This window comes from Scardinius erythrophthalmus, assembly GCF_964197995.2.
Source record: "Scardinius erythrophthalmus genome assembly, chromosome: 21".
Lineage (NCBI taxonomy): Eukaryota > Metazoa > Chordata > Actinopteri > Cypriniformes > Leuciscidae > Scardinius > Scardinius erythrophthalmus.
In genome coordinates, this window is record NC_138241.1 from 11,904,358 (window position 1) to 11,917,862 (window position 13,505).

Below are 13,505 nucleotides of genomic sequence, written 5' to 3' on the forward strand. Positions count from 1 at the left end.
CTTCTGCGCACTGGACACATTCCAAAGCTCATTAAATCTCACATTTCCAGATGTTAAAAGTTTTCAAACTTCCTGATTATTTGAAGCTTGTTTTCCACCCAGCAGCTGAGAGGTAGCAGGGGTGGAGGGGGCTGGACTCATTCAGGTATGAAACGTGGTTGCCAAGCACAACATTAGGGGCTCTGGTGTAGCAGTCCTCATGACTCCCTCATCTAAAGATGCACACTTAGCTGTCTGAGGCCTTTGGGCTGAAAACATCTTGAATTTGTGTAATGACAAGGGAGCTATTTTACTGGACGGCAAGTTGACAAGTCAGTATGTGCGTTTTCATCATTATTATATAATTGTTGGGGTCAGTCAAGCAATATGATAGAGTTTGATCTCTCACCTGCAGAGCATCTCAGTGAGCCGAACAAATCCCACATAGGCCAGTTCAAACGCCCCCCTGTGACGAGACTGCAGCAGCTGCTCCCGAAAGTACTTCCCCACACCTTCCACCTGAGAGAAACACAGACAGACAGATTGACAAAATGGATAATTGAAGACACTCAAATTAAAAAGTCTGCATTGTGTGCATACCACCAAAATAAAATATAGTAGACATCAAAAATAAAATCTAGATGGACTGGTCCAACTTATATTCTTATGGGTTCAAAAAACTTCACTCAGGCAGTCACTTAACTCCATATTAATGTCTATTTATTTAGAATGCAATGACATTACATATACATTAGTGGCCAAAAGTGATGCCCGACCTAAGAAAATTCCCTTCTTTTCACTTCAAACTTATAAAAAAATGTTTTCCTATTTTGTAAGCATGATGTGAAGCTGTGCTTGGAGTATAAAACTAATGTATGTGTTTCATTTGACATGATGCACCAAGCTTGCAGTCATTATTCCAAGTCTTTAATTCAATAAATCACTATGTGGCCAGTATTAGCTATAATATTAGATGTTATTTTGGAAGGAGCTGATCCTGCAACCATATTGTTGAAATGGCTAAATATGATTGATCGTTTTTGGATATTGCTCACATGCAAGATGTGGATGGTCACAATGTCCACAAAGCACAGTGACACCACTACCATGCAGAATGTAAAGTGCTGTGGCTGGTCAGGGAAGACCAAGGAGTTTTGACAGGAGGATGAAAATAAACTGAATGTGGGACCACCTCAAAACAGCTTCTATAGACCTGGATGAGATTTTGAGGAACCTCCCATTTCATTTTGAACTCTATCCAACAGCTACAAGAGGCTGGATTGAGAGGTTGTGTACCAGTAAAGAAACCATTTGTTAGTTGTATCTACTACAAAAAAACACCTTGCATTTGCCAAAGAACATATGGACTGAAGTGTTTAAGATTGGAGCAATGTTCTGCAGTCCAACAAGTCAAAACAACCTAGCATTGGATGGTGTCAGGTGTGTTCATAGGAAAAACTGGAGTGATTTAATGCCAAATGCAATCGTGGTGCAATCGTTAAGCACGGCAGGGGAAACATAATGTTATTGGGGACGATTGGGGACATTATTATCCACAATGATAACGATCCCAAACACACCAGGATTGCAACAAAGTTGCATGCAATAAATTCTCAGTTGTATTTTTTTTACCACAATCCAAATTCAGAAATTCAATCTGAATTTAAATAGCCCCCTTATTTTATTTTAACATTCCTGCTAACAAATAAGCTTGGTAAAATAGAAACTGTACTGTACATGTCAGCCTCTGCTCCCAAATCAACAAAATAGCTCAACAAAACAGTAGTTAAGGAGCTACTGTTAACTCTAAACGACTTTATTTAGCCAAACACTTCCTATTTGCAACTTCACCCGCAAATCCCCCTCCCCCACCCAACCCCAAAACCACCACCACCAAACTTTGCTTACGCTCCACGTGCACCGAGAAATTTCCCAACAGGACCAGCTAATTACTGTCAGGGTCAGTGACCTAAATAGCAGCTTTTCCTGCATGTCTAACACTAAGAGGGGTTAACGAGGTCTAATGTTGTTGGTCTTGATTCCAATAACTCAAATTCTGGTTAAATAACTATTGAGAAAGAAACGAAATACAATGAAATACCACAGAGAGTGCAATCAAACGTGAGTTCACAACGCGAGAACTGAGAAGATGACGCCTTGACATAGCCGGAAGCGATGCACTGTCTGTTTGCAAGCAGAGGAAGACGTGCGCTGTACATAAAACTGTCTTCGTAAATATGTCCACAGATTTCGACGTAGATGAAGACTTGAATTTGTTTAACCAACCGTACTTATTCGAACCAGAATACATAGTTATCTGCGTCAAATATCTGTGTCATCATCTCAGTTCTCACGCATGCGTCGTGGTGCTCTCGTGAACTCAGAGGCCCACACGGAAGAAAATGATTAGTTGAATAAAGTCGTTATTTTTGTTGTTTTTTTGCACACAAAAAGTATTCTAGTCGCTTGATAAACTTAAGGTTGAGCCACGGTAGTCACTTGGACTATTTTAACGATGTCTTTACTAACTTCCTGGGCCAGCAGATGCAATTACCAAGCAGCCTATGAAGGAGTGATCCAGCTCTCAGATTTCATCAGAAATATCTTCATTTTTGTTCCGAAGATCAACGAAAGTCTTACGGGGCTGGAACAACATGAGGGTGAGTAATTACTGACATAATTTTCATTTTTGGGTGAACTAACCCTTTAAATACATATTATATAAAGGATAATAGTGTGGTCGCATTAGCAAAATTTTGCTGGCAAAAAAAATGTCCATTGTCTAATGTCAGTTGTGCACCAATGTACTGTATGAAGCAATGCTCAGACAGTAGTCAAACATTTTAGTATTATTGATATACTAATAAAATAGCTTTTATATTTACATTTCGTTTTCATTTTTTGTTTTAGTATTTTTGTTATTCTTTTGTTGTGCTTTGTCATTTTTATTAGTTTTTGAAATATATTTCTATTTAAGATTTTTTTTTTTTCAGTTTTAATTTCAGTAATTATTTTTTCAGTTAGTTGCCAAAGCAACATTTCAAATGTTCTACGTTTTTTTAAAGTTGAAGTATGTAGTTTCTGCGACTTTAGTGGCGCAAAACGTCCTAAATCGTTGCTACACGACTAGAGAAAAGGAAAAAAAAGGCTGTTTTCCCTTTTGGCAAATAGTTTGGAAAATTGCAACACCCATAATGCACCGGGCATGTTGCAGTCGAAGGTCACTCCCACCAGTCTGCTATGAATATGCCTGACCAGAGTCAAATACCGCCTTGCTTTAGTAGGAAATGATACTTAGCAAACTTTTAGTTACAATGGTGTAAAACGTTGTTACGTACAGGTAAGAAAGCTGTTGAAATAGTGCTCCATTTTTACCTTAACGCTGTTTAAAAAGCAGACAAAGTACGATACAATTTTCAGTGATAAACCTACCCTTACAATAACTGTTCTGTTAATAACCCTCTGTTGATCTGACAGTCCGTGTGTGGGGATACAAAAATGCGGAAGTATAATCTGTAGTATTCACGAAAGCCCTGGAGCTGTCAAAAGTATTTTGCAGATTTTTTGTTCAGGTAGCACATAGACTACCGACATTGTAACAATACAAAGCGGGTTGAAAATCTGCAACGTTACACTTTAAACCTAACAATGTTTCAAACCAAGCAGCATTTTGTTGGTCAACATGATGAACCCGCTGTGAAATCTGCATGGGGAAATCTTTCACCCGCAGGAGAAATTCCAGATAGCATGGATACCTATTGAATTTCCCGGATTTTGCTGACGAAAATTTGCCAAACAACAGTATATGTAAAAATGTACAGTTAAATATCAGCTCTAGAAACGTTTCAAGCTAATGCAGCTAACTAGCAAACGGAGTACAGTACTTAAAACATATAATCACAACTCTCTCAGCTTATGCGGAGTTCACACTGCACGATGTTAGGCTCTATTTTCACTCGCCGACAGGTTTTGCGAAATCGCTGACAAATGCCTGAAATCGGAGGCAAATTGGTGTTTTATCCAAACTAAACATGCAAGATCTTGAGACAAATGTGTAGGCCCTTAATTTCACAGCAACGATATACTCAACAGAAACTGGCAGATTTGACTGTAAAGAGCATTTGATGGTCAAATGACCAGAGCACGACGACTTTGGGTACCACAATGATGGTGAAAAACATCCCCTACTGAGAAGCGGTTCACTCTTAACTAAAGGAATTATACACCATCAAGATGTGACTAACTGCTTGCAGTTGCCATGGCGCCTCCACAGTCTGAAAACATGTGCCGTGTTTCCACAGCGACGGAGGACATAACAGGATGCAGGACACACACATTTGGGAAACAGAACCTTCACTATCATAAACACACGCTCGGTCCGAACCCTCTGATGAAATGCGGTCTGGAAAAAGATGTTGTATGAGGCATAAACACAAACCGCAAACACAAGCCATGTGGACCCCGGCAGCATCGTTAGATCATCCTTTACATAACAGGCGAATATGCCATGGTAACCACACCAGTGACATCACTGAATAACTTCACTCCATCTGTTAAAGCACTGAAGTCATTTTAGCAGGACAGAGCAGTGAAAATAACAATCATACTGACACATTAACGCATTCACCGAGGCCGCTGGCTGATCAACACGAATTCCCAATCTGAAACCTTCGCACAGATATCAAGTAACAGCTCTAATGATATATTACTTCATTACTTCAGTGCAAAAGATGTTGCAAGGTCTGCTCCCTCCCTTGCTAAATTCTGGATTTGGAAACTACAGCGATCTATCAAGAAAACAAAGTGGGAACATTTGACCAAGCTGTCTGGCCTTGGCCGAAGTTACGCTCTTAGCTTAAGACATCAAAAACAAATTTAAGAGTTTAAACCTCCGGCCCCTCAACTGCTATGCAAAATCTGCTCTCCACAGGATGTTACAAAATAAACTTAAATGAACCTAAACTTGAAACCTTAATATTTTCTTCTGAAGGCATACAATAGTTTTGTGTGAGGAACAGATTGATAATCTTAGCCTCCACTCTACCTCTAAATCTCTTTTTCAATTCTGCATTTTCACTTCATTAGTTAGACGATACAGTGCTTAACTAATTTATTAGACCACCTGTCATAATAAAGAGAAAACACAAAATATTTTAGGAATCTGTAAAAAAAAAAAATGTAAAACTAAAAATTGTATTGTCATTTATTAGGCAAATAACAAACTGAAACATTATTCACACATAACCAAAAAATTCAATATTTTTATGCCGTCCTTTGGCCTTGATAACAGCTTGTTTTTATAAGCAGTACTTTTCCAAAGTCTTTGTTGTTAATGACTTCCAAATAGTTTCTAGTTGTTCCCAAAGACATGCTTTTGGTTAAACTTTTGTGCGATCCATCTTTGAATCCACTAAATTCCTAATTTGTTCAATAGGACGCAAGTCCGGACTTTGACTTGGCAAACTGTGACTAAAGAGCTACACATACTGGTGGATTAACCATTTCAGAAACATAAAAAATGGTCCAGTAATTGTATTAAGCGCTGTATGTTAATTCACTGAAATCAAACCTGTGTGACTCATCTTCATGTAGTATGCAAGGAATAACTGAAGACGGGCCGTTGAATTATAAGAAAATAATGCACACCTAAGGTGGTAATGCTGCCACGACATGAAACGAGTGTGCATTATTTTCTAATAATTCAACAGAAGTATTCAATTGTTCCACTAATACTACGGCTACCAAACCTCAAGACATTGTTCAGATGTTGCATTTCAAGACATTTGTCAGGATTTTTTTTTTATAAAATCTACAAAACAATACAATTATATAGAGAAAATACAAATTAAAATCTAAAAAATATAAAATATTATATTACCCTTTTATGTTTTTGTTTAGTTTTTTTACTAATATCTCTTGCTTTACACAGAAAAAAGTCAGCCATATAGGTTTGTATAAACAAGTTGAGTAAGTGTTGGGCAATCTATTCGCTAGGCCAGTAGGTTTAAGGACAAGGCCCATTTGAGAAAGGGAATTTTCACTTTACGCCACAAGCTATTTTTTGCATGGTTCAATGTAGAGTGAATGTACACAAACACTGTTACAAACAAATGTTCATATTGTACTCAAAGTGGTCACGGCTTTAAGTCAGGGAGGTTTTGAATATATATCAGGATGTAGGAAACATTCATGTTTATATATCGTATTGGCACATAGGACCGAGATGCTGCCAGAACAACCGCTGCAAGAGTCTCAGGTGTAAAAACCTGGTGAATGAGTTCTGTGTGAAGTGGTTCAGCTCTTCAGGGAAAAAGGAAGCTATTTGAAAAGAATGCAGGATAGGAAAGGCAGTCGGCCTATTAAACAGCAGGCTGGTCTGAAATGAAAGCACTATGCTAAGAGGGCACATGCTAATTGAAGCTGGGCACAGCAGGAGACAACATATACATTCACATGGTTTAAACAACTGCCGACGGAAAATAACTGCCCTGCTAAACACAGGCAGCTGGCACGGTTCATGTTGAATTAGAGTCCAACATGAGCACTGCTTTAGAGCACTGCTCCAAACCCTAGTGAGCTGCATACCTAGCCACCATCTAGAAACATCATAAGTGCACTTCTGTCCTGAAGCATAGGGAGCAAAATTATGCTTCCTTCTAATTTACCTAATTTTAGCCACATACGAGAGCAGTATCGCATATATCCTTCACAAATAAGGCAATCCCAGAATGCACTACGACAAGTGAAACAAATGATCCAATATGAAACCGCTCACTTAAAGGTAAGAACTAGTAAAGGGTTATATCTGAATAAAAGCCTAAATTAAACCTGTTCATCATATAAAGAGATTGTGTCTCTTCAGACAGGGGCATAGCCACCTCAGAAGTGAGCGGAAAAGAAACGTCAAGAGCAATACCAGTTTTTGTTCTGACCTTTGTCTAATTGACAGGTTTTATTTTTCTTATCTCTTGCATTTAACTGGCTAAGCAATCAAATACACTGCTGAATAATAACCACTAATTTGGAAATTTGTATTCTATAATATTTTTCCCTATATTTTCCTTATGACAATATGATGATTGGTTTATGTACCACACACACCTGTGCATCAAGTCATCATGGATTTTATACAAGGTAAAAATCCACAGTCCAAATCCAAATATCACAGAATTTTCTACACGAGGGTGCCCTCCGGCTTCCTGCATGAATAAAACAGACTTTACATGGGAGTGTTTAGCGCTCCATAATGCTCACGTCGCTTCAGGCTTCAGGCTTCAGGTCATGCATAGAATACTGTATCTTGTCTGTTTGAAATTAAATCTAGATTCATTCACATTGGCCCATGAAACCCCCTACGTAATTACACTTGGCCGAAAAAAGTGCGGGGGACTAATTTATGTCTTTGGACACATCCCAACTCGTTCCCCATTTATTCTACGCCCATGTCAATTTTAAAATCAATTCTGTATCGGACTGGTAACCAATGCAGAGAACGTAGGATTGGGGTGATGTGATCTCGTGTGGACCATTTGGAGATAAGAGATGGAAGAGAGGGGTAACCGACGTATGAGTTACAGTAGCCGAGTCGTGTTGAAATAAAAGCGTGAATAACTGTTTCAAAGCTATCCCTGTTTAAAAATAGTTTGACTTTGGCTAACCGCTTTTGAAGCGTCAAAATGGTAGTTGCATGGAATGTCAATTGTAATCTCTCAGATTACATTAAAATATCTTCATTTGTGTTAAAAAGATGAACTAAAATCTTACGGGTTTGGAACGACATAAATGAGTAAATGACGACAGAACTTTCATTTTTGGGTGAACAAACCCTTTTTCAGGCAGTATTTTCATGGCAATTATATGAAATGTTGTATATTCCGATTATTGTAATTGGAGATTCTCAGATTACAATTACTCTAATTCAGTAATCAAACAAATCATTGAGATTTAAATGTACAGCAAATATGCAATTTGACAACTATATATAAAAAACAAAAACAAAAAAACTTTCAATACTGTTTAAAAGAAGTCAGTGTATAAACCGTATTAACGGTAAAGGAATGTAAAAATGGTTAACGGTACGTCCCCTTACTATATACAGTACAGTCTAATCTACAGGACAGTAAAATACTGTTAAATTTTGAATTTAGGGAAGTGAAAACAAACATCTATATATTACAGTGAAAAATTCTAATTGATATTGAATTCCCAGTGTGACACTTCACATTGGATAAAACATTGAAATGACTGTTTCTTTCTAGGTATTTTATTTATTTTTTTTTTTTAATGCAAATTTAAAGGGGCCATATGTAAGAATTTTCATCTTTCATCTTGCTTTTTTTTTGCCAATGTGTGAACAGCTTGTAACGATACTTAAAAAAAAATTAGCCCTTCCCCAACTTCCTAAATTTTCTATGAAAGCATGTAGATTGATTTTTAAATGAACGACTTGGGACGTTTTTGCCAGGAAAATCAAAAGGATGTGACCTTTACGCACACTTACGAGAGCCTTTCTGCCGTTCAAAGACGCATGAAACGAATGCTTATGCAATGTTCAGGATAATGCCGAAAGAGCTCTCCTGTACTTTAATGTCAATGTGTCATGCAAAGAAGAGGGATTAATTCAAACTATAGTCTCACATAGCCATATATTATCAAATATACTTTATAATCAAACTATCATAACAGTGTAATTTTAATGAACTCATCTGTCGACGTGATAGCAGTGAATTTCAGAGCTAGAGCAAAAATATCCACATCAATACAATCAGATGCTTTCTTATAACTGATGATTTTTTACTGCTGTCATTTTAGTTGTGTGCTTATTTTGTTATTGAAAGGGAAGTACACAGCACATATTTACATTTTTTTATTTCCACATTTTTTTATAATAATAAATGATTGTTTCCTAACATTCAAGCTAAGAAGCTACATACGGGATAGGATTCCACCTTAGAAGGAAGCCTACTATGAAGAGAGTAGACATTGAGGCAGCTTCCTAGGGATTAGAACAGAGTCTTTAAGTCTGTACTGGAAATACGTTTGACATTTTCTTTTCAATGGGCGCCAGGCTCAGCCTTATGGCAAATGAAGTTGTATTCACCATGATCACATTTCCTGATGCCTCTTCAGGGGCTGTTTCCTAAACCATACTTAAGTCTGTATTAGCTATTACCATGATGTCTCATCTCTCAGCCCTGAGCTCAAAAAGATCAGCTTACTGGTAAAAGTCTCCACACTACAGTATGAGGTACAGTTCTCCATTATATCTCACTAGCTTATGTAACCAAGATCTTGGCTTCAGGGAGAGCCCAGCGGTTTCTATTATAACAGTCTCAGTGAGGAGTGTGTGTATGCATGTCAGACAGTGAATAGTAGATCAGGTGACACCTGACAAGTGCCTGACCTGGTCCTCCGTGATGACTCCTCTGCTGTCAGGGTGTGTGAGAGGACAGTACAGAGTCATGCTCTGACACAGATGACCCAGTAACATGGACACCTCTTTCATGGTCCTCCAGCAACACACCAGCACCATCTGAGCGGTGACTCGATAGGCCTCTCCATCACTGCCACCTAGACAACATACATAAACATACACACAAATAAGCACTCGGAAAACACTGATCAAATGTCGGCCTCTCATGGACAGGATATGTATTACAGCAACACCATCTCATCATTTAAAACGAATTATGGCTAAAAGTATGATGTTTAACATATCAGTACGATTACCACTACATCATACTAATGGATTCATGACATGCCTAAATCTATGAAATTTGAGTTAAAAATGTGCTTTTTCGATACAGATACTATGGTAAAGGGCAATAGGGTGGAGGAACTGTATCTAGTGATGGGCAAATGTGTTTGTACCAGTGTTACAGATTTGTTGTTTATGAACGTCGTTCTCTGGCTCTTTCTGCTCACTGCTATGGCTGGTCTCACTGGGGTCCAGCTCTCTGGCACTTGTGAAAAAGTCATTTGAGTCACGAGGTTGAATCTCCTGCAGGATTTTCTGTAGGTCAGCAGAGGTCTCTGTGGAGAGAGAAAATATGTAATTTAATAACATGTATGTTATTAGTGAAGAATTTAAAGTCCCCCATTATTCTTTTTCACTTATTACATGTCATGCAGTATGTCATACAGCTGTTTGTGAAGGTAAAAGGTCTGCAAACTTTCAAAAATCAAAGTGTCGTTATTGTCTCCCTAAAGAAAGAACCGATTCTAAACTGCCTGAAACAAGTCGTCAGCAATTTCAGTCTTACGTCCTGCACAAACCTATGTAGGTTTGTAACAAAACTGCATGACGCCAGGCTACGATCGTCATTGGCTGCCCGTGAAAAAAGGGACTGAATTTATAGAGTTTATAGAGACTGAATCCTTTATCAAACCGTTTTAAACATTGTGAGAAAAGAGATGATGCTGTTCTTCCTCGCCTTGGCACATCCTGCTCTACATTTTCATATTATTCCATGTTTTTACATGTGTAAGTAATATAAAACAGTTCTGCCCATTAACAGGCACAGAAATATATCCAACACAATATAAACAGCATAGCAATCGGATGATGCATTTGTACTTTCACACGATACATATCACCCACTTAGGACAGATGAGGGGCTTCCTCGCGCAAATCAAGGGGCCAACTACTTATGCAATACTTGGCATGGGAACAGCTGGGTAGGACTCAGTTAGGACAGTGTTAGATGCATTTACCAGACTCTGTATCCATAGGAATGAGGCCCTCGGGAGAAGAGCTCTGAACCACAGGTGACACAACATCAGACATCCTGTAGCACAGGCCTATGAGCTCTGACACAACAGCCCTCCATTGAGACAGCAGTGCAAGTGATCTAAACACAGACATACATCAACCACATGAACACCAGTCAAAATAAATGCCAAGACCTCTGTAAGTAGATGATTAAAGGTTAAGTGTGTGTGGAAGTACCCAGTGTTGAGCTGTTGGAGTACTGCAGTGATGCAGTGAGCTCTGCCATATAAAGGACAGCAAGCAGAAGCCTGCAGAAGAGACGACTCTGCCTTCAAAATCTCTTCTTTCAGACAAATCATCAGCCACTGCACCACTGAAATATCACAATATAACACATATCACAAATATAACACATTCTCGAATTTAGATACCAATATACAGAGGTAAAAAGTTGACTCATTTTGTATTTGAAAGAGGCCATCTTTGCTTTGCTTTTTTTTTTTACAAATAACCATTGATCAACACATGCAATTAGCACATCAAATATGAAAAAAGAGGAAGCTCAACAGTACTTGACATACGAGAACAAAACTCATTTATTCTTGCAGAAGCTCAGATGCGCTTTACTGACAAGAAAACAAACCTCATTGGTTTATCAGGCAAATATATTTGAGCTTCTGTTTACCATGTAGACCATTTGGTATGCTCTTGTATTTGCACTGGAAAGAGCCTAAAATATGGGGGGAGGCTAACCGATGACAGAACTTTTATTTTTGGGGTGAACTTTTAAGAAAAGACACGTGGTTTTTGAAGTGTTGAACGTGCGTTTACATTCACAATTAAATTATGGAAAGTCTGGAGATTCTTGAAAACCAACATCCTGCTTACATCTACAATATTGCACGGAGTCGGACTTGTCTAAACATCCCCATGCATGCCAATTTTTTTTGTTTAGCCAGGGTGGGGTGGGGGTTTTGGCTCTCAGATTTCATGTTCGGCAGGGGTGGGGGGGTTGTGGTGTTGCTATCCATTTTCTAGTGCCTTGGGCATGAGCCTGGTAGGCCCGTGCATTAATACGTCCCTGTCTAGTATACCTGCCAAGGTGTTCTGCTCCAGAGTGGAAGCCTCAGACAGCTGGGACTGGTTCAGTGCTGGTGGCCGAAGAGGGATGTTCTGCTCTTGAATACAGCAGAGTAACGCGTCCTGTAGACCCGGCTGGTGCAGGAGCAAATTGAGAAGATGAGCAGCAGTGACGCTGTCGAAGGGTTTGGTGCTGGTGCTGAGGTTCAGAGCGACCTGAAGCAAAGACTGCAGCCTCTCCGGCTCCTACACATATGAGGAAAAGCATTCATATTCATTTGAGCATTACTTAATACTGGTCTCAGACTCTTATTTTCACACTGACCTGAAGTCGCACTGCTGCAGGGGGCAGTTTTTGTAAGAGGTTGCAGGCGAGCTGTTTGACTTCAAGAAAGTTGTTTGCAATGCAGTACAGCACAGCTTGGGCATGAGCTACACTTACTGACTCTCCAAGAGCAAAGCCAACAGAGCCTGAAAGAAAGAGTTAAACAGATGAGAAGTATAATAGAGGTGACTAGTGGTTGATCAATTGTGGATTTCTTAATGGCCGATACCAATATCTTGAAGAGCAGTGTGGCCAATGGCTTATATAAAGCTGTCTATATGATATAATACTAATTAATTTAAAGGTGGTAAATAACACATGCACAAGTTCAGCTATTAAAATTATATTTGACATAATATTTATCATAATATAAACTATTTGAAAATAAATCGATTTGAAAAAAAAAAAATCACCTTAAAATCTGTTAATAAAAATAATAATAAAAAAAATCATTTATAATTTAGATAGGAATTTCTTGATTCTGTAACCCAATTATACTATTTTTCACAAATAAATAAGATTTAAAAAAAACATAAATAAACACTTCAATAGTGTACTCGGTAATCTGGTCTGAGCGCACTGGGAATCATATTTGCTAAAAAAAAAAAGACCAGGTAATAAATTACACATAGTGCACAGTGAAAATGACAGTGGCAAACTAGATATAGCGCAGCATATGTTTGAAATTAAGTTTAATATGTTTTTCACTATTGCATAACCATTCAAATCAAACGGAAGGACCGTCATGAACAGAGTACACATTTTTTTTAAGCAGGCTATGCACACTAGAAGATCTAACAGCTGGATTTGCAGAATTTTGCAAGGTTTGTGGCATTAAATGTTTATTAGATGTTCAAAAATTTTCATATAATACGTATTTGCTGAATAAACTATTTTTAGACAGAACTGTTAAAAACCAATGAAGTTGGAGAAAGGGTGCTTCCTCTTTGTGCCGGTTGCACAAAATAAAAGAAAATGCGTATCGCCTGATTCCAGTAAGTGAAACAATTACGAATATCGTTCATCATTATTACCCTTGGCTGTGTCGGTCAACCACTAGAGGTGACATCCTTCTGAGTTAATTTGAAAAAATATATGAAAACTCATCATCAGGCTAGTCTTTAGCAGGTTTTACAAGGTAAGATTGGGTAATACCTGTGTTAAAGGTAAAATGTTCAGCGATCAGCAGCAGCAGGTGCAGAGCCATCAGACACCTGGAAAACGAGGCTCCTGGTTGAAACACCTGGAATAGAGTCTCACAGAACCAGCGCAGGAACTCCTGATGATAAAATAAATAAATATATATATATATATATATATATATATATATATATATATATATATATATATATATATATATATATATATATATATAAAAAAAAAAATAATATATATATATAGTGTTGCAGT

General features: G+C 38.1%; 1 protein-coding gene across 2 annotated transcripts in view; it reads right to left on the minus strand.

The window, feature by feature from the left end:
- thada (THADA armadillo repeat containing) overlaps positions 1–13,505 on the minus strand; it is a 107,089-nt gene that overhangs the window by 85,700 nt on the left and 7,884 nt on the right. For both annotated transcript variants that reach the window (XM_081351949.1, XM_081351950.1), the window contains exons 15-22: positions 13,251–13,374; positions 12,096–12,241; positions 11,785–12,016; positions 10,928–11,063; positions 10,693–10,829; positions 9,850–10,011; positions 9,383–9,549; positions 389–498 (exon numbers count right to left, since the gene is read on the minus strand). In XM_081351949.1, coding sequence (XP_081208075.1) covers positions 389–498; positions 9,383–9,549; positions 9,850–10,011; positions 10,693–10,829; positions 10,928–11,063; positions 11,785–12,016; positions 12,096–12,241; positions 13,251–13,374 — 1,214 coding nt within the window. The remainder of the gene's footprint in view (positions 1–388; positions 499–9,382; positions 9,550–9,849; positions 10,012–10,692; positions 10,830–10,927; positions 11,064–11,784; positions 12,017–12,095; positions 12,242–13,250; positions 13,375–13,505) is intronic.